This window comes from Somniosus microcephalus, chromosome 8 (assembly GCF_052327205.1).
Source record: "Somniosus microcephalus isolate GS21.2 chromosome 8, FLI_Smic_1.0, whole genome shotgun sequence".
In the NCBI taxonomy this organism is placed as follows: Eukaryota; Metazoa; Chordata; class Chondrichthyes; order Squaliformes; family Somniosidae; genus Somniosus; species Somniosus microcephalus.
In genome coordinates, this window is record NC_140994.1 from 61,772,671 (window position 1) to 61,795,741 (window position 23,071).

At 43.4% G+C, this 23,071-nt stretch overlaps 1 protein-coding gene across 1 annotated transcript in view; it reads right to left on the minus strand.

Moving 5' to 3' along the window:
• The window catches only part of LOC147113559 (myoferlin-like), a 246,066-nt gene that overhangs the window by 12,255 nt on the left and 210,740 nt on the right, over window positions 1-23,071 (minus strand). The window contains exons 50-53 of the mRNA XM_085996135.1: window positions 19,803-19,944; window positions 18,704-18,803; window positions 2,757-2,950; window positions 1,259-1,368 (exon numbers count right to left, since the gene is read on the minus strand). Of these exons, the coding sequence (XP_085852261.1) occupies window positions 1,259-1,368; window positions 2,757-2,950; window positions 18,704-18,803; window positions 19,803-19,944 (546 nt within the window). The remainder of the gene's footprint in view (window positions 1-1,258; window positions 1,369-2,756; window positions 2,951-18,703; window positions 18,804-19,802; window positions 19,945-23,071) is intronic.

Below are 23,071 nucleotides of genomic sequence, written 5' to 3' on the forward strand. Positions count from 1 at the left end.
CACTACATTACCAGGTGAGCCGTCCTTATGAGATGTTAAGCTGAGGCCCCATCTGCCTGAATGTTAAAGATCTCATGGCAGTATCCTGGCCACCAAGCAGATGTAGCCGACACCAGGTAGCAGTGAGCAAGAAATTGTGTACAACATAGCAACTAGCCACAGAGGCTTTTAAACGACTAAGTGGCAACTTTCCTTTCCATGTATACCTGTTCCAGTATTTGCAAAATGCGACTTTTGTTAATGTCCTTGGTTGGTTTAATTTCCCTCCTTCAATTTTCTTTGCCTTTCCTGAAGGATGCAGTGTCATGAGGGTTTTTTTGCATTTCTGGATAGCAGCAACCCTCCTATACCTCCCTCAAGTGGCTGTTTATGCATTAGCCTGGACAGCAAGTGTCAGAAGGGTATTCAGCTACAGAGAGCGAGAGCAGAACAGTCCAAACCTGTCCTTACCCTACACCCACACAAGCATTATCCAGTGCCCTCAGCTGCAAAGGGTCATTAGGAGTGGGAACCCTGGCAGATTTCCACCTCCTTAACCCAGGGGTGTCCAAGCTCGTGTCTTCACTGGCCTATTCTTGTTCCATGTTGCATCAACTCTTATCAGGAGCTGATCCTGCAGCCACCTTGCTTCTCCCCATTTATGTACTGCGACTCCTGCTGGTCATGAAAGGATCAGGCTTGGCTTCAAGCTCCCACTCTGCTCATTATCTGTGCTCTTGTATAATGAGATCCCGGAGGTAAACCAGCAGTTGTGGAACTGTACCCCAACAGGAGTCCATGCTTTTAGAAAGGGAAGGGAGAATGCTGAAAAAATGTTGGGAGGAACAGGGTGGGTCAATTTATACACCGATTCACTTGCAACAAACAGCATTATGAATGTAGGTGAAGGTTACAAAGATTGTAACATCCCTAAAAATAAAATGTATGAAAGGTAAATGCCTCCCTAGTCTAAATTTCATGTGACCAAACTTCAAAGAATAAACTAACTGCTGAAATGTTGTCTACTTTTGAGCAGTTGAAAGAACAAAACTCTCAATAGGACACTTGAATGTAAATCCTGACTACATGAAATAAGAGGAGATAAAACATCTCTGCTTTGAAAGAATGGGTAAAACTCATCCATTCACTTCAAATAGCCTGTATTCAATGTTTAAAGCATATAGACCCCTCTGCTTTCAAATGTGAAGCACATTTTGAAAGAACAGGGACCTATGTAAGGCACAAATATACAAAAAACAAATCAAGGAAAAAAGGTTACTTTGGAGGCTTCAGTTTTGGGTTCATGTTGGGTTCATCCCTTGCTTTGGCAGCAGGTTTTTCCTCAGCCTCTTGTTCAGTGATAATCTCCAGTGTCATTTCAACTTTACCCTGGAAAACAAAGAAAAAAAAACTTAGCAAGTTGTCTAACCAGAACAGGCATTCACAGATAAGTGATACGGTTACCTTAGAGTACAGGACTTCTAGGATTACCTCAACCTTTTAAAAAGCAGTACACTAGGCAATCCTTTTTTAGGCCAACAGCCTGATCTCAAAAGCAGACTAAAGCAAGTATGCGATCATGAATTGGGGGCAGGGTTATTTTAGTGATATTCTCAATTAGCTAACCAAACAGTGGATCTAAAAGGTTTGTCTGGTATTCAAGCATTACTTTAAGGGTTAACAGAATGGCCATGATGGTTTTTCTATTTCAGTTTAAAATTCTTTCAGCAAGGTGCCATCATTGGTTATGAGTGATGAACTGAGCCATTTAAAAGCTTAATGGCAATGCCAAACATATTACTGTGGCTCCTGGCTGTTGAATCATTAATCAGGTAGCCTTTCATATTCCTTGTACAAATTCAAATGATTGTCGGTCATATTTTATCTGTAGGGAAGACGTGCACCCGACAGTGAAACATTCATATGGTGCTCTGCAAAATATATTTGCTGCTGTACAAACACATGCACGCTGTATATGGCTATAGTAAGAATGTGAGGCTTTTCTGCATGCTAGCCCATTAAGTGAGTATTTGAAAAGTTAAAGTTTTCCCTTATTACATATGTTGAGCTGGTTTCTTTGTAATACTTGCCTATTTGGTGGCCCTGCGCCCAAAAAAAGCTCAATTTCAAGAGCCTTCTTGAAGGCCTGCAAATGGGTGCAGTTAGCAGAAACTCTCAATGGTGATCAATTTGAACTGGGGAGGTGGCCAGTTTAGTGGGCGGGGGCAGCTTCCAGCACGATGTTTTTTTAAATCAGCGCAAAAGATCATTGGAAACCATCAGCGCTGGAAATCGCTGGTTGGGCCAGTTTCAGGTGAATTGCACTGAAACACACACACACACACTTTGGCCAATTTGTTTGCTAAAAATTTTAGAGCCAGCTTATTTTATTCAACAGGATGAATGACATACATATCTGCCTGCCCCAACATTTCTCCAATTTGAACTGCTCTTGTGCAACAGTAGGAAAATGAACAAGGTCAAAAAAGAGGTTGCAAACCATGGAGTAATATTTGATCTTCAGTGTGAAAGACATTAAAGTGAGCAAGGCTTACTCCAAATACACCAGATCTCTTAGGCCTATTAGGAATAGTAATCCTACACTGCTCTCCTAACACCATGAAAATTGGCCACTTAATTTATAATAAATCTTTGACCCATTCACAAAATTATTGTTTGAAGTCAGTTACATTTTTCACAAAAACAAGCGATAAGAATGAGACCAGTTGTGATAATACTGAAAATAAAATCCCAATAATACACTGGAAGGTCCTTACAGCCAAAATACGGTTGCCATCTTTCTCTTGGGCACATGGCCACCATCCATTTATAGATTGCTGAGAAAAGAGTGAAGTCGTTTTAGATGCTTTCATAGGAGCAGTTCCCTTCGCCTCGGGGAGCATTTTCAAGTTGCATCCTGCAGCTGTTTTGGCTGGACATATTGTGGAATTCAGGTCTAGCTCAAGGACACCTGTGAAGCAGAGATAAGAACACAAGAATTTTGTAGATATAGATGATGAGAATCAAACAACAACCACAAGGTTAGAGGGTTCTGGCACCATTTGCAGTCTGCTGCACTCTGTTTGCCCTCCTACTGGACCATAATCAAACTTCTAAACTAACAACCAGATTACTTTTCTGATCCTATTATTCATGATGAACAAGAATGTTTCAAAGTTCATTGGGTCAACTAAATTCAGCAGATAAAAAACAATCCCATTGTTTCGCCTACTGGCGTCTCATGTTGTTTTACCTGCGATGCTGAAAAACAAGGCCATCGCACAGGAAATTTTGCACGTGCGTGTGTGAACAGATAAACAGATTTCCTCAATGCTTTCACTGATCCAGCATACAATACTAATGCACATATTCTATTTAGCTACCTAATCAGTGGCTTGACAGGGTACATTATACTGATCGTGATGCCTGGATGATATCAGTACTCTTTCTGTAAACTTAAGCCATGTGTTGCAGTCAATTGTGGGGGTAATAGAACAATGAAAAGCATGCTGAACTGCCACTCAGTATTTTTAATTCTCAGTTGAATTTTATCCTCTCTTGAAAGTACTAACTCCTTTACTGAAATACAGTTCCATGGGACAGGGCTGTGACTCCCTTACTTTTTAAAAATTCTTTCATGGGATGTGGGCGTTGCTGGCAAAAGCCCGAGAAGGTGGTGGTGAGCCACCTTCTTGAACCGCTGCAGTCCATGTGGTGAAGGTACGCCCACAGTGCTGTTAGGGAGGGAGTCCCAGGATTTTGACCCAGCTACGATGAAGGATCAGCGATATACTTCTAAGTCAGGATGGTGGGTTACTTGGAGGTGGTGGTGTTCCCATGCGCCTGCTGCCCTTGTCCTTGTAGGTGGTAGAGGTTGTGGGTTCGGGAGGTGCTGCAAAAGAAGCCTTGGCAAGTTGCTGCAGTGCATTTTATAGATGGTACACACTGCAGCCATGGTACGCAGTGGAGGGAGTGTAACAGAAAAAGAACTTTTTGAAAAACTCAAGGACCTGCGACCAGGAAAAGCTTGCGGGACAGACGGCATACTAAACGAGATGATTAAACACACAGACGACAAAATGAAACTGGCTATCCTAAAACTCTTCAACTTGGTTCTGAGTGTTGGTTACTTCCCTGATATCTGGAACAAAGGACTCATAACGCCCATATACAAAAGTGGGGACAAAGTCGACCCAAATAACTATCAAGGCATCTGTGTAAACAGTAACCTGGGGAAGGTATTCTGTAGCATCATAAACAAAAGACTTATAAACTTCCTTGAGGAGCACAATGTCTTGAGTAAAAGCCAAATTGGATTCCTGCCAAACTATAGAACATCAGATCATATCTTCACCCTACAGACCCTAATTGACAAACACGTTCACCATAACAAAAGTAAAATCTACGCATGCTTTATAGATTTCCAGAAGGCTTTCGACTCCATCTGGCATGACGGTTTATTCCTGAAACTTATCGAAAGCGGGGTAGGGGGAAAAACATATGATGTAATTAAATCAATGTATACAAACAACAAATGTGCGGTTAAAATTGGAGACAAAAACAAAATACTTCCCACAGGGGCGGGGGGTGACGCAGGGCTCGCCAATCTCACCGACACTCTAATATTTACATAAATGAATTGGCAAAACTACTTGAACAATCTACAGCACCCGGCCTCACCCTATATGAATCCAAGGTTAAATTCCTCCTCTATGCAGACGACCTGGTTCTGCTGTCACCAACTAAGGAGGGTCTACAGCAGAACCTGGATCTGCTGGAGTCGTACTGCCAGACTTGGGCCCTGACAATAAATCCCCAAAAAACCAAAGTCCTTGTGTTCCAGCAAAGATCCAGACATCAGGGACCCAAAATAAATTTCACACTAGGAACAACCAAAATTGAACAAACCACTAACTACACATACTTGGGCTTAAAAATCAGTTCTACGGGAAACTTCAAACTGGCTGTGAATGAACTGAAAGAGAAAGCAAGAAGGGCTTTCTATGCCATTAAAAAATCAATCCAAATAGAAATCCCAATTAGCATTTGGCTAAAAATTTTCAAATCAGTAATTGAACCAATTGCACTCTATGGCAGTGAGGTATGGGGACCGCTAACAACAAGAATTTGCAAAATGGGACAAACACCCAATTGAGATCCTACATGCAGAATTCTGTAAAAGTATCCTCCGGACTCAAAGGAAAACAGTAAACAATGCATGCAGGGTGGAACTAGGCCAATATCCATTAATGATCACTATCCAAAAAAGAGCCACCAAATTTTGGAATCACCTACAAATGAGCAACCCCCAATGCTATCACTACGACGCCCTGAAATGCCAAGAGCTGACCATAAAGAAGAATACCCTCAGTCAACTAGTCCTGGGACTCAGTGAAGTAACTACTAACACTAACCAGCCCCAGGACAGTGACAGCGTAACACAAAGAATTCGACCCAACACAATCGTCGCTAAGCAAAAGGAAAAATATCTGACATATTGGGCAGAAACAACAAAAACCCAAAGCAAACTCAATTGCTACTTGGCCCTAAACAGACAATACAACATAGCTGATTACCTGACCATGGTAAAGGACAGCAAACTGAGAAAAATCCTGACAATGTACAGACTTAGTGAACATAGCCTGGCGATCGAAAAAGGTAGACACAGGCAGACCCGGCTACCAAGAGAGGACAGGATATGCTCTCACTGCAGTCAGGGAATGGTGGAGACAGAGATGCACTTCCTCACAGCTTGCAGAAAATATCAGGGCATAAGGGAGAATTTCTACCCAAAATTTACAAAAATATGCCCGGAATTCAGAAAATTGAATGACGACCAAAAACTCCCATACCTACTAGGGGAAGAGAGAAGTTGCATAACACTAGCGGCACACTATGTTGCAGCTTGCCATAAACAGAGGAACAACCACTAAAGATAAGAGTATATATAAATTATATGAAAGTATATTTATACACTCAGGGATATATCTGTTTATACACTGTATGGATAGATCTGTATTTTTGTGAACAAACATGAATGTTTTCCGATGCTTTGGCAACATAAGATGTAACTTGTCATGCCAATAAAGCGATTTGAATTGAATTGAATGTTTAAGGTTGTGGATGGGGTGCCAATCAAGCGGGCTGCTTTGCCCTGGATGGTGTCGAGTTTCTTGTGTTGTTGGAGCTGCACTTATCCAGGCAAGTGGAGAGTATTCCATCACACTCCTGACTTGTGCCTTGTAGATGGTGGAAAGGCTTTGGGGCGTCAGGAGATTAGACACTCGCCACAGAATACATAGCCTCTGACCTGCTCTTGTTGCCACAGTATTTGTGGCTGGTCCAGTTAAGTTTCTGGTCAATGGTGACCCCAGGATGTTGATGGTGAGGGATTTGGCAATGGCAATGCCGTTCAATGTCATGGGGAGGTGGTTAGACTCTCGCTTGTTGGAGATAGTCATTGCTTGGCACTTAGTGGCAGGCAACATTTGCACCACAGATCAGCCCAAGCCTGAACGTTGTCCAGGTCTTGTTGCATACGGGCATGGACTGCTTCATTAGGAGGAGTTGTGAATGGTGCTGAACACTGCAGTTGTCAGCGAACATCCCCATTTCTGACATTATGTTGGAGGGAAGGTCATTGATGAAGCAGCTGAAGATGGTTGGGCCTAGAACACTGTCCTGAGGAACTCCTGCAGCAATGTCCTGGGGCGGTGATGATTGACCTTAAACCACCACAGCCATCTTCCTTTGTGCTAGGTATGACTCCAGCCAGTGGAGTGTATTCTCCCCCCTCCGCCCCCGATTCCCATTGACTTCAGTTTTACTAGGACTCCTTGATGCAACACTCGGTCAAATGCTGCCTTGATGTCAAGGGCAGTCACGCTCACCTCACCTCTGGAATTCAGCTCCTTTGTCCATGTTTGGACCAAGGCTGTAATGAGATCGGAAGCAGAGTGGTCCTGGCGGAACCCAAACTGGGCATCAGTGAGCAGGTTATTGGTGAGTAAGTGCCGCTTGATAGCACTGTCAATGGCACCTTCCATCACTTTGCTGATGATCGAGAGTAGACTGATGGGGCAGCAATTGGCCAGATTGGATTTGTCCTGCTTTCTGTGGACAGGACTTGCCAGGGCAGTTTTCCACATTGTCAGATAGATGCCAGTGTTGTAGCTGTACTGGAACAGCTTAGCTAGAGGCATGGCTAGTTCTGGAGCACAAGTCTTCAGCATGATAGCCAGGATGTTGTCAGGGCCCATAGCCTTTGCTGTATCCAGTGCACTCAACCGTTTCTTGATATCATGTGGAGTGAATCAAATTGGCTGAAGATTGGCTTCTGTGATGGTGGGGACCTCAGGAGGAGGCCGAAATGGATCATCCACTCTGCACTTCTGGCTGAAGATGGTTGCAAATGCTTCAACATTATCTTTTGCACTCACGTGCTGGGCTCCACCATCATTGATGGGGATATTCATGGAGCCGCCTCCTCCTGTTAGTTGTTTAATGGTCCACCACCATTCACTACTGGATGTGGCAGGACTGCAGAGTTTTGATCTGATCCATTGATTGTGGAATCGCTTAGCTCCGTCTATAGCATGCTGCTTCTGCTTTTTAGCATGCATGTAATCCTGTGTTGCAGCTTCCCCAGGTTGGCACCTAATTTTTAGGTATGCCTGGTGCCGCTTCTGGCATGCTCTTCTACACTCCTTATTGAACTAGGGTTGGTCCCCTGGCTTGATGGTAATGGTAGTGTGAGGAATATGCCAGGCCATGAGGTTACAGATTGTGGTGGAATACAATTCTGCTGCTGCTGATGGCCCACAGCGCCTCATGGGTGCCCAGTTTTGAGCTACTCGATCTGTTCTGAATCTATCCCATTTAGCACAGTGGTAGTGCCACAACACAATGGAGGGTGTACATTTCCATGGGATGGGGTTGTGACTCCCTTACTGAGGGACAGTTCCATGGGGCAGGGCTGTGACTCCCTTACTGCGGGACAGTTCCATGGGAGAGGGCAGTGACTCCCTTACTGAGGGACAGATCCATGGGAGAGGATTATAACTCCTTACTGAGATACTGTTAGAGAGTGGGCCTGTCCTTCGTACTTCATCTGTGACTGTCAGCATCAGCAACCTATTGCCTGTGGAAGCCATTGAAGCCAAGACTGATACTTTCATCAACCAGCGCTCACAAGAGTGCATTTCTAAGAGGGGGGTCACGAACAGGGCAGGGACGTTGGCCACAATTCACTTCTCCAACCCAGGGTCAATGTAGCGTCTCTATCACTGCCTCAGATGAGACCAGCTGACAGCAGAGACATGGGGCTTCCTGGGACATTCCTGGCTCAGAAACAGTGACATTACTCAGTCATCAGAGCAGCCAATACAGATTCAAGCTGACCAATTCTCATGCATTTGGCATGCTCGTGAAGCTCCCTCGCCCCAGAATGCGATTTCCTGCCAGCAACATCCAAACTTTATGGTTTCCTTCTAGTTTTTCTTGCTGGTGGGCGAGAGAAAGCAAAGGAACACCGTGAAGGTGGAGCTAAGCTACAGGACCCATAGCTTTAATAGAGGGCTTTCATTACAAGCATGGATTGTGTGTCAGCCCTACTTCCAAAGTGTTCTTCCATGGTCTCATTCTCCAGGCAGAGCTTGTTAAGATAACAAAAGCTTTGAAACTCTGAATGCAGTGCTTACCCTCACAGCCAGGTGGGCTGTGAAAACAAGGGGGAAAAATCTGGGGGTGGAGAAGACATACAGGGCAAAAAAAAACAAAAAGGAAAGTGAGACAAATAATCAGGTTCCACATATACACTGCACTGAAGGATGTAGTGTTGGCTCCAGCTCAGTGATGCAAATAGGATACACCTTTTCACTGCCTTCTTGCATTGTGAGGAAGGCAGGTTCTCTCATAGGCATTGAAAAGCATACAAGGAACATGGCTAATTGATCTTGCCAGAGATCGAATCTGACCATATTGTCAGCTTCAATCATTAAAATGGGAATGTTGCTACAGTAGACTATCAGCTTCCATCTTTTGCAAGTGAGTTGTGAGGTGACTGGTTGAAAGGACATCCTCTTATCAGAAATGGCTCAGTTGCTCAAATGATAATTTATGGAAATCAGCAGCTTGGGGCAAGCATATCCACAGTAATAGAGCAACAAACTGGGATTCAAACAGACGGGACGTCCTCTACTCCTGGAACAATGGGCGGTGCTCCTTTTTAAACTAGGGTTTATGATTTGGTATAAGAGGCAATGCAGTTCACCTGGATTTGGCTAATGTTGGCAGCTTTGAACACCTGAAATTAGAAAAGATCACATGCCATCTCACTGACTATTGACAAGACCCACTTAGTAACTAGAAACTTAATTTAATCTTTTCAACTATTCACAGAATTAATTTCCTCCACTTTACTGCAATAAAGCTATCGTAGTATCACTCTTCGACAAATGCCGTATAACTCATTTCATTGTGTAAAAATAGGCCCAGTTTTGAGTTGTGACTTGATACCATACTGATGTTGCAACTTATTCATACCATTTTCTTTTTAGCCAATTATGATTTAATTTAAACTTGTAGGTCAGTGCCACAGCAGGAGGATGGAGAAGACCGAGAACTCTAAAAATTATTTTTTGAAATTAAAGTTAGAAAACATTTAAATAATTGGAGAAATACACAGTTAAGTATATTAGAAAACAGGATGGAGAGGAAAGTCAGAGCAGAGGTTTTTAAAAACTTGTTAAAATCATTGAATACATCTTAACATAGAAGGTTAATATTTCATTAATAAAGCTGCTCAACATCTGTGTGGCATTACTACTGATGTACAGTATTTAGGTCAGTGTCCAAGCTGACATTTTAAGGAAATTACTATACAGGGAGACCAATTCCCTGAAACAATGAGGGCCAAGAGGATTAGCTGAAAAACAAAATTCTTCCTAAAATGGAAAATGGATACAATTACAGCTACACGAATAATCTCAACATTGCTCAATACTATTAGTGGTTTTAAAAATGGGAACAAAATTTTTTTTAAAATAACACCTTCAACAGTTTGCCTCAGTAACAGTTTCGAAGTATGTGCGACATGAAACGCATTCAAGGATCATCTCTAATCTCAATGACTTGCTTATATCCTAATGATAAATTGTTAGATAGCCTGGAGATGCTGAGGAAATGGTCATGTCACCACCTTCAGCTCTTACAACCTCATTATAGCTATGCACAAAATGTAATGACATCAATCCTGCATGATAATGTCATATGGAATATTTATAAAACCAAGAAAAAAATGCACTTTTAATGAACAAAAACTACTGGACCCAGAATCGATAAATCATTTTTGGAACTGAAAAATCCAGATGTTGAAGGCAGATCAATGCAACCAGGTGTTAGCAAGATTGCCTACCAAAGGAAAAGGTGGCAACAAAACTATTCATCTTGGTGCAACGAAAAAGCTATTTTCATTTTTTATAGCTACACTAAGAGAACCCAAGTCATGGCGAGGTTCTAAATGTTGAATCATAGCTAGGGTGGAAGGCAGAAGACAGTAAGGGTTGCATCAGTCATGCTCCTTTTACCGTCACAATCATTTTCATCAACCGCTTGCCATATAAATGCCGGTTTTAGTACAGTAGCGAGAAACTTTATCCCTGCCCATGGAAGTGGTCCAGTTTCTGTTCTGCTAAACTGGCTCATTTTATACCAGGGACAGAATCGACAGCAACGGGAAGCTGCGCATGTGGTGCAGAAGCTCATCACCTCTAACTGGTAGAGCCACTGTTGGATGGGGTACATGCCGTCAGAAGAATGGTGGCAATGCACTCACATCTTAACAATTTGTGCTGCCCACATGATACTCAGGAGTTCCTGCTACCTGCTGTTTGCCCAGCAGGGGCTCAAATTCAAACTCATTAGCGGCGCCGTGGCATACTCCTCCTGTGCTATGTGGGAAATCGGACACTTCCTGTGTCCTTGATGACCATGTGTGCGGGAAGTATATCCAGCTGCAGCTACTGCATTGCGGCGCTGGAGCTGCAAATGGATACATACTGGAGCATTCGCGATGCGGAGGACATCGTGGATAGCACGTTTAGGGAGTTGGGCATACCGCAGGTAAAGGCTGCACAGGCAGGAAGGGAATGGGTGACCACCAGGCAGAATAGTAGGCGCAGGCAGGTAGTGCAGGGGTCCCCTGTGGCCATCTCCCTCTCAAACAGATATACCACTTTGGATATTGTTGAGGGAGATGGCTTATCGGGGGAAGGCAGCAGCAGCCAACTTCCTGGCACCATGGGTGGTTCTGCTGCACAGGACGGGAAGAAAAAGAGCGGGAGGGCTATAGTGATAGGGGATTCTATTGCAAGGGGAATAGATAGGCGTTTCTGCGGCAGCAAATGAGACTCCAGGATGGTATGTTGCCTCCCTGGTGCAAGGGTCAAGGATGTCTGAGTGGCTGCAGGGCATTCTGGAGGGGGAGGGTGAACAGCCAGTTGTCGTGGTGCATATAGGTACCAATGATATAGGTTAAAAAGCAGGAGGAGGTCCTAAAAGCTGAATATAGGGAGTTAGGAGGTAAATTAAAAAATAGGACCTCAAAAAGGTAGTAAGCTCAGGATTGCTACCTGTGCCATGTGCTAGTCAGTAGAAATAGAAGGATATTTCAGATGAATATGTGGCTAGAGGAATGGTACAAGGGGGAGGGATTCAAATTCCTGGGACATTGGAATCGGTTCTGGGGAAGGTGGGACCAGTACAAACTGGACGGTTTGCACCTGGGCAGCACTGGGACCAATGTCCTAGGGGGAGTGTTTGCTAGTGCTGTTGGGGAGGGGGTTGGGAACCTGTGCAGGGAGACAGAGGAAAGGGAAGCAAGGATAGAACCAAAAGACAGGAAGGAGGAAAGCAAAAGTGGCAGTTAGAGAAATCAAGGGTTTAAATCAAACATGGCCACAGTAATAATAATTCTAAAGGGTCTAAGAGTGTTAAAAAAACAAGCCTGAAGGCTTTGTGTCTTAATGCGTGGAGTATTCGTAAGAAGGTGGATGAACTAGCTGCGCAAATAGATGTAAATGGATATGATATAATTGGGATTACGGAAACATGGCTTCAGGGTGACCAAGGCTGGGAATTCAACATCCAGCAAAGACAGGCAAAAAGGAGGTGGGGTAGCATTGCTAGTGAAAGAGATTAACAATAGTAAGGAAGGATATTAGCTCCGATGTGGAATCTGTATGGGTAAAGCAGAGAAATACCAAGGAGCAGAAAACATTGGTGGGAGTTGTATACAGACCCCCAACCAGTAATGTTGAGGTTGGGGATGGCATTAAATTTGAAATTAGACACGCGCGCAATAAGGGCACAGCAGTCATCATGGGTGACTTTAATCTACATATAGATTGGGCTAACCAAATTAGTAACAATACTGTGGAGGAGGAATTCCTGGAGTGTATACCGGATGGTTTCCTGGACCAATATGTCGAGGAACCAACTAGAGATCAGGCCATCTTAAACTGGGTATTATGTAATGAGAAAGGATTAATTAGCAATCTTGTTGTGCGAGGCCCCTTGGGGCAGAGCGACCATATGATCGAATTCTTCATTAAGATGGAGAGTGACGTATTTGACTCAGAGACTAGGGTCCTGAATTTAAATAAAGGAAACTACGATGGTATGAGGCACGAGTTGGCTAGGATGGATTGGGGAACAGGTTTGATGGTGGATAGGCAATGGCAAACATTTAAAGGTCGCATGGATGAACTACAGAATTTGTTCATCCCCGTTTGGCATAAAAATAAAATAAAAAAAAAGTGACTCAACCGTGGCTAACAAGGGAAATTAGGGATAGCATAAGATCCAAGGAGAGGGCATATAAATTGGCCAGAAAAAGCAGCAAACTTGAGGATTGGGAGCAGTTTAGGATTCAACAAAGGAGGACAAAGGGATTAATTAAGAGGGGGAAAATAGAATGAGAGTAAACTTGCAGGGAACATAAAAACTGACTGTAAAAGCTTCTATAGATATGTGAAAAGAAAACGATTGGTGAAGTCAAGCGTAGGTCCCTTGCAGTCAGAATCAGGGGAATTTATAATGGGGAACAAAGAAATGGCAGACCAATTAAATACATACAGGTACACTATCCCTTATCCGAAAGCCTTGGGACCAGCTGAGTTTCGGTTCTCAGAATTTTTCAGATTTCAGAAGGTATTATTATAAGACTGGGAAATTTGTCGGGGGTCGGGGTCGGGCGGAGAAAAGAATATCGGACGGGTCGGGGGTCGGGTCGGGTGGGGAGGGGAGGGGAGAAAAGAATATCGGATGGGCCGCTGCAGCTATTGGACGGGCAGTTGTATTGTTGGGTTCACTCTCCCAGTATCTCCTTCACACTGCCCGGCTCGGCCTGCAATCTCCTACCCAGGAGGGAACTCTGACCCTCTGCCCTGCTCAGCGTAAGTCGGGCGCCACTCTGGTCATGTCGTGCGCACGACTTACGCTGAACGAAAAAACTTTTTTTTTTTTTTTTTTAAATAAAAAAAAAAAGGTTTTCGGAAGTTCGGATAAAGGACAGTCTACCTGTACTTCGGTTCTGTCTTCACAAAGGAGGACACAAATAACCTCCCAGAGATGTCAGGGAACATAGGGTCTGATGAGAGGGAGGAACTGAATGAAATCAGTATTTGTAGGGAAATGGCATTAGGGAAATTGATGGGATTGAAGGCAGATAAATCCCCAGGGCCTGAATCTACATCCTAGGGTACTTAAGAAAGTGGCCCTAGAAATAGTAGATGCATTGCTGGTCATCTTCCAAAATTCTATAGACTCGAACAGTTCCCATGAATTGGAGGGTAGCTAATGTAACCCCACTATTCAAAAAAAAAGGTGGGAGAGGAAACAGGGAATTATAGGCCGGTAAGCCTGACATCGGTAGTGGGGAAAATGCTAGAGTCCATTATAAAAGATGTAACAGCAGAGCACTTGGAAAACAATGACAGGATCGGACAAAGTCAACATGGATTTACAAAAGGTAAATCATGCTTGACTAATCTACTGGAATTTTTTGAGGATGTAACTGGTAGAATAGATAAGGGAGAACCAGTGGATGTGGTGTACTTGGACTTTCAGAAGGCTTTCGATAAGGTCCCGCATAAGAGATTAGCGCGTAAAGTTAAAGCACATGGGATTGGGGGTAAGGTACTGACTTGGATAGAGAACTGGTTGGCAGACAGGAAGCAAAGAGTTGGAATAAACTGGTCTTTTTCCGAGTGGCAGGCAGTGACTAGTGGGGTACTGCAGGGATCAGTGCTAGGACCCCAGCTATTCACAATATATATTAATGATCTAGACGAGGGAACTAGATGTAATATCTCCAAGTTTGCAGACGACACAAAGCTGGGTGGGTGTGTGCGCTGTGAGGAGGATGCAGAGAAACTCCAGTATGATTTGGGCAGGTTGGGTGATTATACTACATCTGCCCAATGTGGATAAATGCGAGGTTAACCACTTCGGTGGCAAAAACAGGAAGACAGATTATCTGAACGGCAATAGATTGGGAGAAGGGGGAAGTGCAACAAGACCTGGGTGTCCTTGTGCACCAGTCGCTGAAGGTAAGCATGCAGGTGCAGCAGGCGGTTAAGGCGGCAACTGGTGTAGGCCTTCATAGCAAGAGGATTCGAGTACAGGAGCAAGGATGTCTTGCTGCAGTTGTACAGGGCCTTGGTGAGACCACACCTCAAGTATTGTGTGCAGTTTTGGATGCCTTATCTGAGGAAGGATGTTCTTGCCATGGAGGGAGTGCAGCGAAGATTCACCAGACTGATACCTGGGATGGCAGGAATGACGTATGAGGAGAGATTGGGTCGATTGGGCTTATATTCGCTGGAGTTTAGATGAGAGGGGATCTCATTGAAACTTATAAAATTCTAACAGGACTAGACAGACTAGATGCAGGAAGGATGTTCCTGATGGCGGGGGAGTCCAGACCCAGGGATCAGTCTAAAAAGAGAAGGGGTAAGCCATTTAGGACAGACATGGAGGACTTTCTTCACCCAGAGAGTGGTGAACCTGTGGAATTCTCTACCACAGAAGGCAGTTGAGGCCAATTAATTAAATATATTCAAGAAGGAGTTAGATATATTTAAGGCTAAATGGATCAAGGGATCTGGGGAGAAAGCAGGGACAGGGTACTGAATTTGGATGATCAGCCATGATCACATTAAATGGCAGAGCAGGCTTGAGGGGCTGAATGGCCTACTCCTGCTCCTATCTTCTATCTTTCTATGTTCAAAAAGGGCCTACTTTCCTTGAGATGGTGTGTGACAAATGACATCTTGGAGGTCAAGTTTGCTGCAAAATAACAAATGGAAATTGGAACAGTATCAATCCTTTGACCAGCCAGTCTGGCTCATTGGTGGAAGTTGGAGGGGTGCTTGTGCCACTGATATAGCTGGGACTCTTCCCACTTGGCTCAAGATAACATGCTGAAAGCCAATGCCACTGGCACGGGTCTTACACAATACAAAAACAGTTTAGGTTGCAAAGAGAGACTTGGCAATTAATACAATTGAATGAATGATCAAATAAAACTTACAAGAATTTAAAATAATGGCTTTATTCATAAACTAAAAGTTAAATTAAAAGGGCCTCTGAAGTCTTGGCTTGCATGATGGAATCAAGTACTCCTTGACGAAGTCATGAATGGGGATGTAAAAGCTCTAAAGCTCAGTTGTGTTTACATGTCGAGTCCCAATAAATGGGAATAGTTTATGGAGTTACCTGCAAATTATGATAAGAGGCTTCACAGAAATGGTGCAAGGAGTTGAGGAATTTAGTATCGATCTCCCATCACACTGCTCATGGGTAATCTGGGATCAGGAGAACAGATACTAAAATGGAGCGATGCTTAGCCCGTTTCGTTCAGACAACCCGTTATCGAATCCCCGGAAAGTGGTCTAAATAGACACATCCAGAGGTCAATAAGATGCAAGTTTCTCTAGTTTGGCAGACGCTTGAAATTCCCTGGTTCCCACCGTTGGGGACAGGTTAGATTATCAAGGTAAGAAATTAGTAGACAATGCCTAGCCTATTTTAAAATGGAAACAATTGTGTGGATTTGTTGCTATTTTATAAATATGGCATGAGTCTGACCGACACCCCCAAACTTTGGCTAGATCACAAAACCTGCCCCATTACCAGCAACTGGGATCCCTGCCCCCCAGTTCTAAGATTTTAGAATCTTACCCCTCCCCTCCATAGAGCCTAGTAAGCTCAGGTGTTGTCACATCCTGGGACTCCCCATTCCCAGTGCTGGCACACTCCTGTAGCTTTATCCCCAGTACTCCCACACCCCTGCTCCATAGTTTTGCCATGTCTCAGTGAAGCCCCAATATTTGTGCATCTTTAGCTTTAAAATTAATGAAAAAGGCAAAATATAAAAATTAAATACATTGGCACAGGTACATTCAATAATAAATCAAGGTCACTCATTTATTGTCTTCACAGAAAAGTGGACTAACTAGTGGAATTTGATGCCCAAAATGCAGCTAAAAACCCCATAATACCATGCAGCTCTCAATGTGTCATGTGGTCACCATAAATCAGTGTACTGACACCATGTTGCATGGGATAACTGCCTTATGGTTAGAAATGTGTATTCTCCAATTCACCATGAGCACTGTTACAGGAGCTCTGCTGGTACACCTATTTAAGAATTTATCTAGCACGTGCTTTGTCTAACCACTGCAGGTATCACACCCATATTTATGCAAATTTGAGATATTTGCATTTGATTGACTCAAATTAGAGCCGCCACCATCCTTCATAAAACAGCAAACTACAACAGGTAGGCAATATACCAAATCAAACATGGGAAAAGTGCATAAATAAACCTTCCATTTCACCACCACTCAAGAGGAAGTAGAGGGTCTTAAGGAATGCTCAAACTAAGCTTACCAAGTATGTATGAACACAATGAATTCATGAACAGTTCACAAAACTTACCAATAACTATAATTGCATAAAAGTTTTTCAAAATTTGTCAGCTGCCATTTTGTTTCTTCAGCCTAAAGACTACACACTGGTGCCAACTACAATTTTCTAAACATAAAACATTTAAAAGTTAAATAATTTACAAAAACATATTTACATTAACCCATAAAACCTTCCAACACTTGTTGGAATTTTATCAATTTTGCACTGAGGCCTAACCTCTCAGATGTCTGGGGCTCGAGTTGGTCTGTGCTCCTGGTGCAATCTTGCCTCGGCCCGTATTGCCCCAAGCAACATCTGAGATGGTCAGTTATTTTTTTGACCACTGTCTGCCCGCCTGGTGTTCTGCTCCGCTGCTGCCTCACTCACCCAAAGTCCTTCCTAGTCTGGCCCACATGGTCATGTTGTTGGCACACCCCTGACCATTTCCTGCTTATAGCCATTCTATTCTTGTGTTCACAGATCAGATTACAGATACCCCACAGTGCAGATAGAGGCCATTTCGGCCCATCGAGCCTGCACCGACACATATCCCACCCGATTCCCCGTAACCCCTACACCAACACATATCCCACCCTATCCCCGTAACCCCACGTATTTAATCCCCCTAACACTAAGGGTCAATTTTTATCATAGCCAATCAACCTAACCCGCACATCTTTGGACTGTGGGAGGAAACCGGAGCACCCGGAGAAAACCCACGCAAACACGGGGAGAATGTGCAAACTCCACACAGACAGTCACCCGAGGCCGGATTTGAACCTGGGTCCCTGGCGCTGTGAGGCAACAGTGCTAACCACAGTTCTAATTTATTTGACTGACTGTATTTGCCCCTCCTTGTACCTTGGGTCAGATGTGCCCAAACATTAACCTTTGAGCCACATTAAGTGTGTGCCATGGAGCTTCAGGGAACACCTATAAAATCAATGTTTCCATGGTTATGGAATAATTTGCATGGACCACCCTAAGTATTGAGCCCTTTGGGACTGCATAGACCAAAGACTGTCCCTTTTTACACTGCATGCAACTATCTTAAAAGGATGGCTATCTAAAAAAGGTTTCCACCAATTGCAGTTAAAAGTCCAACAGGAAAAAACCTAAGACAAATTATCTGGTCATTGTCTCATAACAGTTTGTGGGACCTTGCAGTGCACAAATTGGTTGTTGCGTTTCCCTACATTTCAACAGTGGCTATATTTCAAAACTACTTCATTGGCTGCAAAGGGAATGTCCGGAGGTTGTTAAAGATGCCACATAAATGCAAGTCATCTTTCCTTTAACAGTGACTCACAGTTAAAGCTATTTTGAAGTTGGTTTTATTACCACCACCACCACTCCAAAAGCAGTATTTTATGGATTTGCTGTGGACTTTAGCAGTGGCATGAACTCAGTTAAAAACTGTAAATCAATAAGTGTTCAACATTAGGAATAAACAATAGTTACACCCATTACCAGAGTTCAACTGGCAGAAACATGTCAGAATACCCATTGGAAGTTACATTCACAAATTTAAAACAGACATATACCTGTCAAACAATCACCATAATAGCATTCAATTGTTGAATACAAGACATATAAACCAGCAATTAATTCCTGCACCAAAAAAAAATTCTCTTTGGAAAAAAACTTTGACAACCTATTTGTTGCTGCATTAGAAGAGAGACAATGAAGGCATCACTTCAGTTTAGCCACAACAGGTTAAGCAGAAATAGATAAACGGACTGGAATTCCATACCCAAATAGTCGTCCATAGAAAATTTATCATTGTCCCAGATTTGAATGATTAGTTTCGGAGGGGTTCTGAACTCTGTTTTGTCAAGGCTCCAAAAATTTTCCTGGAACAAAAAAAGTAAAGCCAACATGGATGATCCGTTGCACATTAATCTTCTTCCCTTCACCTTTTACGTGAAGCCATCTGTGATGGCTTATACTGTCTGAAAGGGTGGAGGGAACTGTAGAATTGTTCAAAAATATTAGCAGTGTTGATTTGTTGAAACTATTTTATTGAAGCAGGCAACTTAATTCTGTCAGATGTACTAATATTTTCCTACATTTGTAAATGCTGCAGTAAAACGATTTGAAAATGGTTTTTGCTAATATGGAGTGCACACCCTAACCCTAAACACCTGGTTTAAAAACACACAACCAGCTGTACAGATTCAAATTAGAGGGAGCTGGGAAGAAAGCTGACATGAGTACAAAAGTATAGAGGCTACAAGGTCACTCTAATGATGCATTTTTAGGTCCAAAGAAAGGAAGAGGTCAGCGAGATATGACCCCTGCTAGCCCCAACCATGGAATACATTTCTCCATGCAATAGTATTCCCACAGAACACTGCATAAACAACTGCTCACAGCAAGGGTTACACTCACATGGCTGTTAGCATGAATAGAAAGAATGTACACTTACAAACAAGAGGAAATGGTGCAGGGCAGTGGACAATAGACCTCCCTATGGGAACTTCTTTTCCAAAAGGAGGACTGGTTGCAAGCCAATGAAACTGCCCTGTGGGGATAGCAGCACTCTGCAATTACTGCACTTGAACCTGAACATTCCAGAGAACATGTGTTAAGTTCATGGGTTTGACTTTGCCCTCCACTGAACAGGGCTGGCAGAAAGTTAAAACAAGCTTCTGTCTCGAGTCAGACTTGGACTCTCAGCCCTCCCCATCACATGCCGATTGCGTCTCCTACATTTCATGTTCTACATGGCAAAGATGTTATTAACCGTTTAGCAAGATAACCTGTAGGATTTAAGAGCTGCCTGAAGAGTTTCAGACAACATTTATGGCCTTCGGTGCCATGAACGATTGCTTGCTCATTCAGAAACCCACCTTCTTGGATACAACACTCAGCTGCTCAGCTGGGAGGTACTCAAATGGGAAAACAAATCTCCAGTTGAAATTCCCTTCTCCTCCAAGGGATCTGTAGTGCACATCTGTCTTCTGCTTCTCATCTTCAAGCCCACCCATCCAGCTGCAAATAATACAAAAAGAAATCTTGTGATAAAATGCAACTGAATAAAATACTCAAATAAAATCAGTTATAGGAAAAGGGGTCAAACATAAACTACGTATACCAAAAATAACGACTTTGGCAGCAGATGATGTTTGGATTAATGTGCAATTGGCAAGGAGGGTCTAAATACACACACTTCCAATGTAAACTCCCACTCCCCCCTCCAAAAAAAATGTAAACTCAGATAAAGCAGAGAAACTGATGCAATAAAACATTATAAAAAGGACATTAATAAGGAGGATTAAAAATACAACAGGCCGGATCTGGCTGGAGCAGGGCATGCCCTATTAGACTAAATTTTTCAGTACCCTTCAGCGCAAACAATTTTGTGCTGTAATTTGCTGGAATGCAAGCTGATAACGGCGATGGCAACAAGACATCTGGGACCTGAATGAACTGAGACCAATAGTGTATCTCCTTAACCAATGAGATCTAAGGATTAAAAAACAGGGGAATATGAGAGAGGGGGGAAGAGGGAGGGAGAGAGGGGGGAGAGGGGAGAGAGGAGAGAAGAGAGACACCTTTGCTCTCTGCAGCGGGTTTAATGGGCAATTATGTGCAAATCCAGCAAGTTGTAAAAGGGAGCCCAAGAATGAGATGCCGTGACATTGTAAATCAACCAGCATATCTCTGAATCCCCTGAATTTGTTGGCCGATTTTCACATGAACAGCAAAAATCCCCATCAATCCGGTGTACTTTGGCACACATTTTCAACTCTTTGCCCCTCTTAATTTACCAAGTTATAAGGATACCCCCAAATAACTAAAAAAGTATAAGAAAGCTCTTAGCTTCTCTCTGGAATGCATGGTTCCTTGGGAAACAGAAAAGGGGAGAGCAACGAGACAGACAGACGGACGGTGATGGGAAGAGGAAGGGGAGGACTACAGAACAGCTTTTCCAGGGGCTCCCCAAACCTCCATGCACAGCATACACCTTTTGGGCAGGAAAAACAAGCTGCAATCTCACCAACTCACAAGCATCAACACCAAAACCAGCCTGACTCCAGTTTCCCAGTCCATGCCCACCCAACAGAGAAACAAATGGCCTCAAGAGAAATGGAAGATCCCACTGAAAAAAGCTGCACCAGCTCAGTAACAAATGGGTTCCAGGCCCCAAACTCCTCACAAATAGTTCTACACTCGCAAATAAAAAAGGCTGTAAAATGAAAGCACATTTTCATGTTTAGCACCTATATATGAACCCAGCGATACTGATGAGATGAAAGTCTTCTCTCTTGGATGGATGTTAAAGTCCTGCGTGAAATTAGTTTGTGTTTCAATCCAATTCAGAGCAGGTGTGGGTCTATACTACAAAACTACCAAGCGTCAGCAATTCTACACAATTTGATGCAAAACTCGCCGAATCATAGAATGGTTACAGCACGGAAGGCGGCCATTCGGCCTGTCGAGCCCGTGCAGACTCTCAGCTGGTCCCACTCCCCTGCCCTTTCCCCACAGCCCTGCAATTTTCTTTTCCTTCAGACACTTATTCAACTCCCTTTTGAAAGATAAGATCGAGTCTGCCTCCACCATCCGTTCAGGCAGTGCATTCCAGGTCTTAACCACTCGCTGTGTAAAAAAGTTTTTTCCTACGCTGCCTTTGGTTCTTTTGCCAATTACCTTACATCGGTGTCCTCTGGTTCTCAACCCTTCTTCCAACAGGAACAGTTTCTCTCTATCTACCCAGTTCAGACCACCTCATGATTTTGAACATCTATCAAATCTCCTCTCAATCTTCTCTAGCAAAGGTCATTGGTGACTGGCAAATTGCAAAAAATAACCATAATGCAGAAGGTGGTGCTCTTCAGAGCTATGGGTTAAGACACTGTTGGACAGTGTAGAGGGTGCTTTGCTCATGCTCCAAGACCTGAACTGGGCATGCTCGATCTCAACATTGGAGATTCCCCAGCACCAGTATCACCTACTTTATAAGTACACAAGGTTGCTTTTTCCCCCCCGAGTCTCTTGCACAATGCAGCTCTCCCTACAGAGGGGAAAAGGTTGGAGACTGGTTCCCAGATCACCACCAATGACATACTCCATATATGGCATGCAAAAGCAACCATGGGCGATGGTATTTTTCCTCTGTGGGGTGGGGGGAAAGCAGGAAAGAGTACCACCTAATTTCTGCATGGTGTCATCCAAGGGAAACCCAGCCACAAATGAGAATTTTTATAGGTAATTACAGATGGCAACATACCCTACCACTGAAATGTTGCAGTATGAGTTCCTGCCAGTATGCAGGACAAATACCCTTTGCCATGCCTGTATGTAACACATACAAGGAGAGAAAAATATGTTTTCACATAGAAAGTACCAGTCAGGTTCAGTGTATAAACAAACCAGATCAGAATACTTGCAATTTAGCTTCGCCACTCCTACCCCACCCAAAGCTTCTCCACTTTTCTAAAATGCTGACTCATTACTGAAGTATGGTGCCTTTGCATTGGGCACCCCTCCAGTATCTTGCCCAACTGGTCATTCTTCATGTGTGAATCTAGCAAATACTGGAAGAATATTAAACTGTGGAGGTACCATAGCTGAGCTTGACCCCTGCTTAATGAGATATCCATACAGTACAATTAGTAGTGGGGGAAATCACTGGATAGCAATCAGGAGCAGGTACCCTGCCTGATTTTTACCTCCCTTGGAGGCCAAGTGGAACACCTTCAATTGCTGTCCTCCCCAAGATCAGCTAACACAGCAGACCAGAAATGTCACCTACCACCTTCTGATCTCTACAGCTTTTCAGAGTGTACCAAATGGTGCCTTTATCACACCACACACACCACACACACACACACTTTTTGTTCCATACATGAACATTCAATCCAGAAATAAAGCCTGCCGCTCAGGTCACTCATTGAGATCTCGCAATTTTTTTGGACAGCCTTCCATTCTTAACCTAGAGCAGATAGTTTGCAATTCTTTCAGCGACTCTCCAGCCTTTGTTCCAGCTTCATTACATGGTACAAATGAGCCTTCACCAAATTTTTTCCCCTTCTGCTCATCACAATGAACTGAAAGCTATAATCAGCTCAGTTTGCACATGTCAGAGCGTGATCATTATACCAGACAGGAGTTA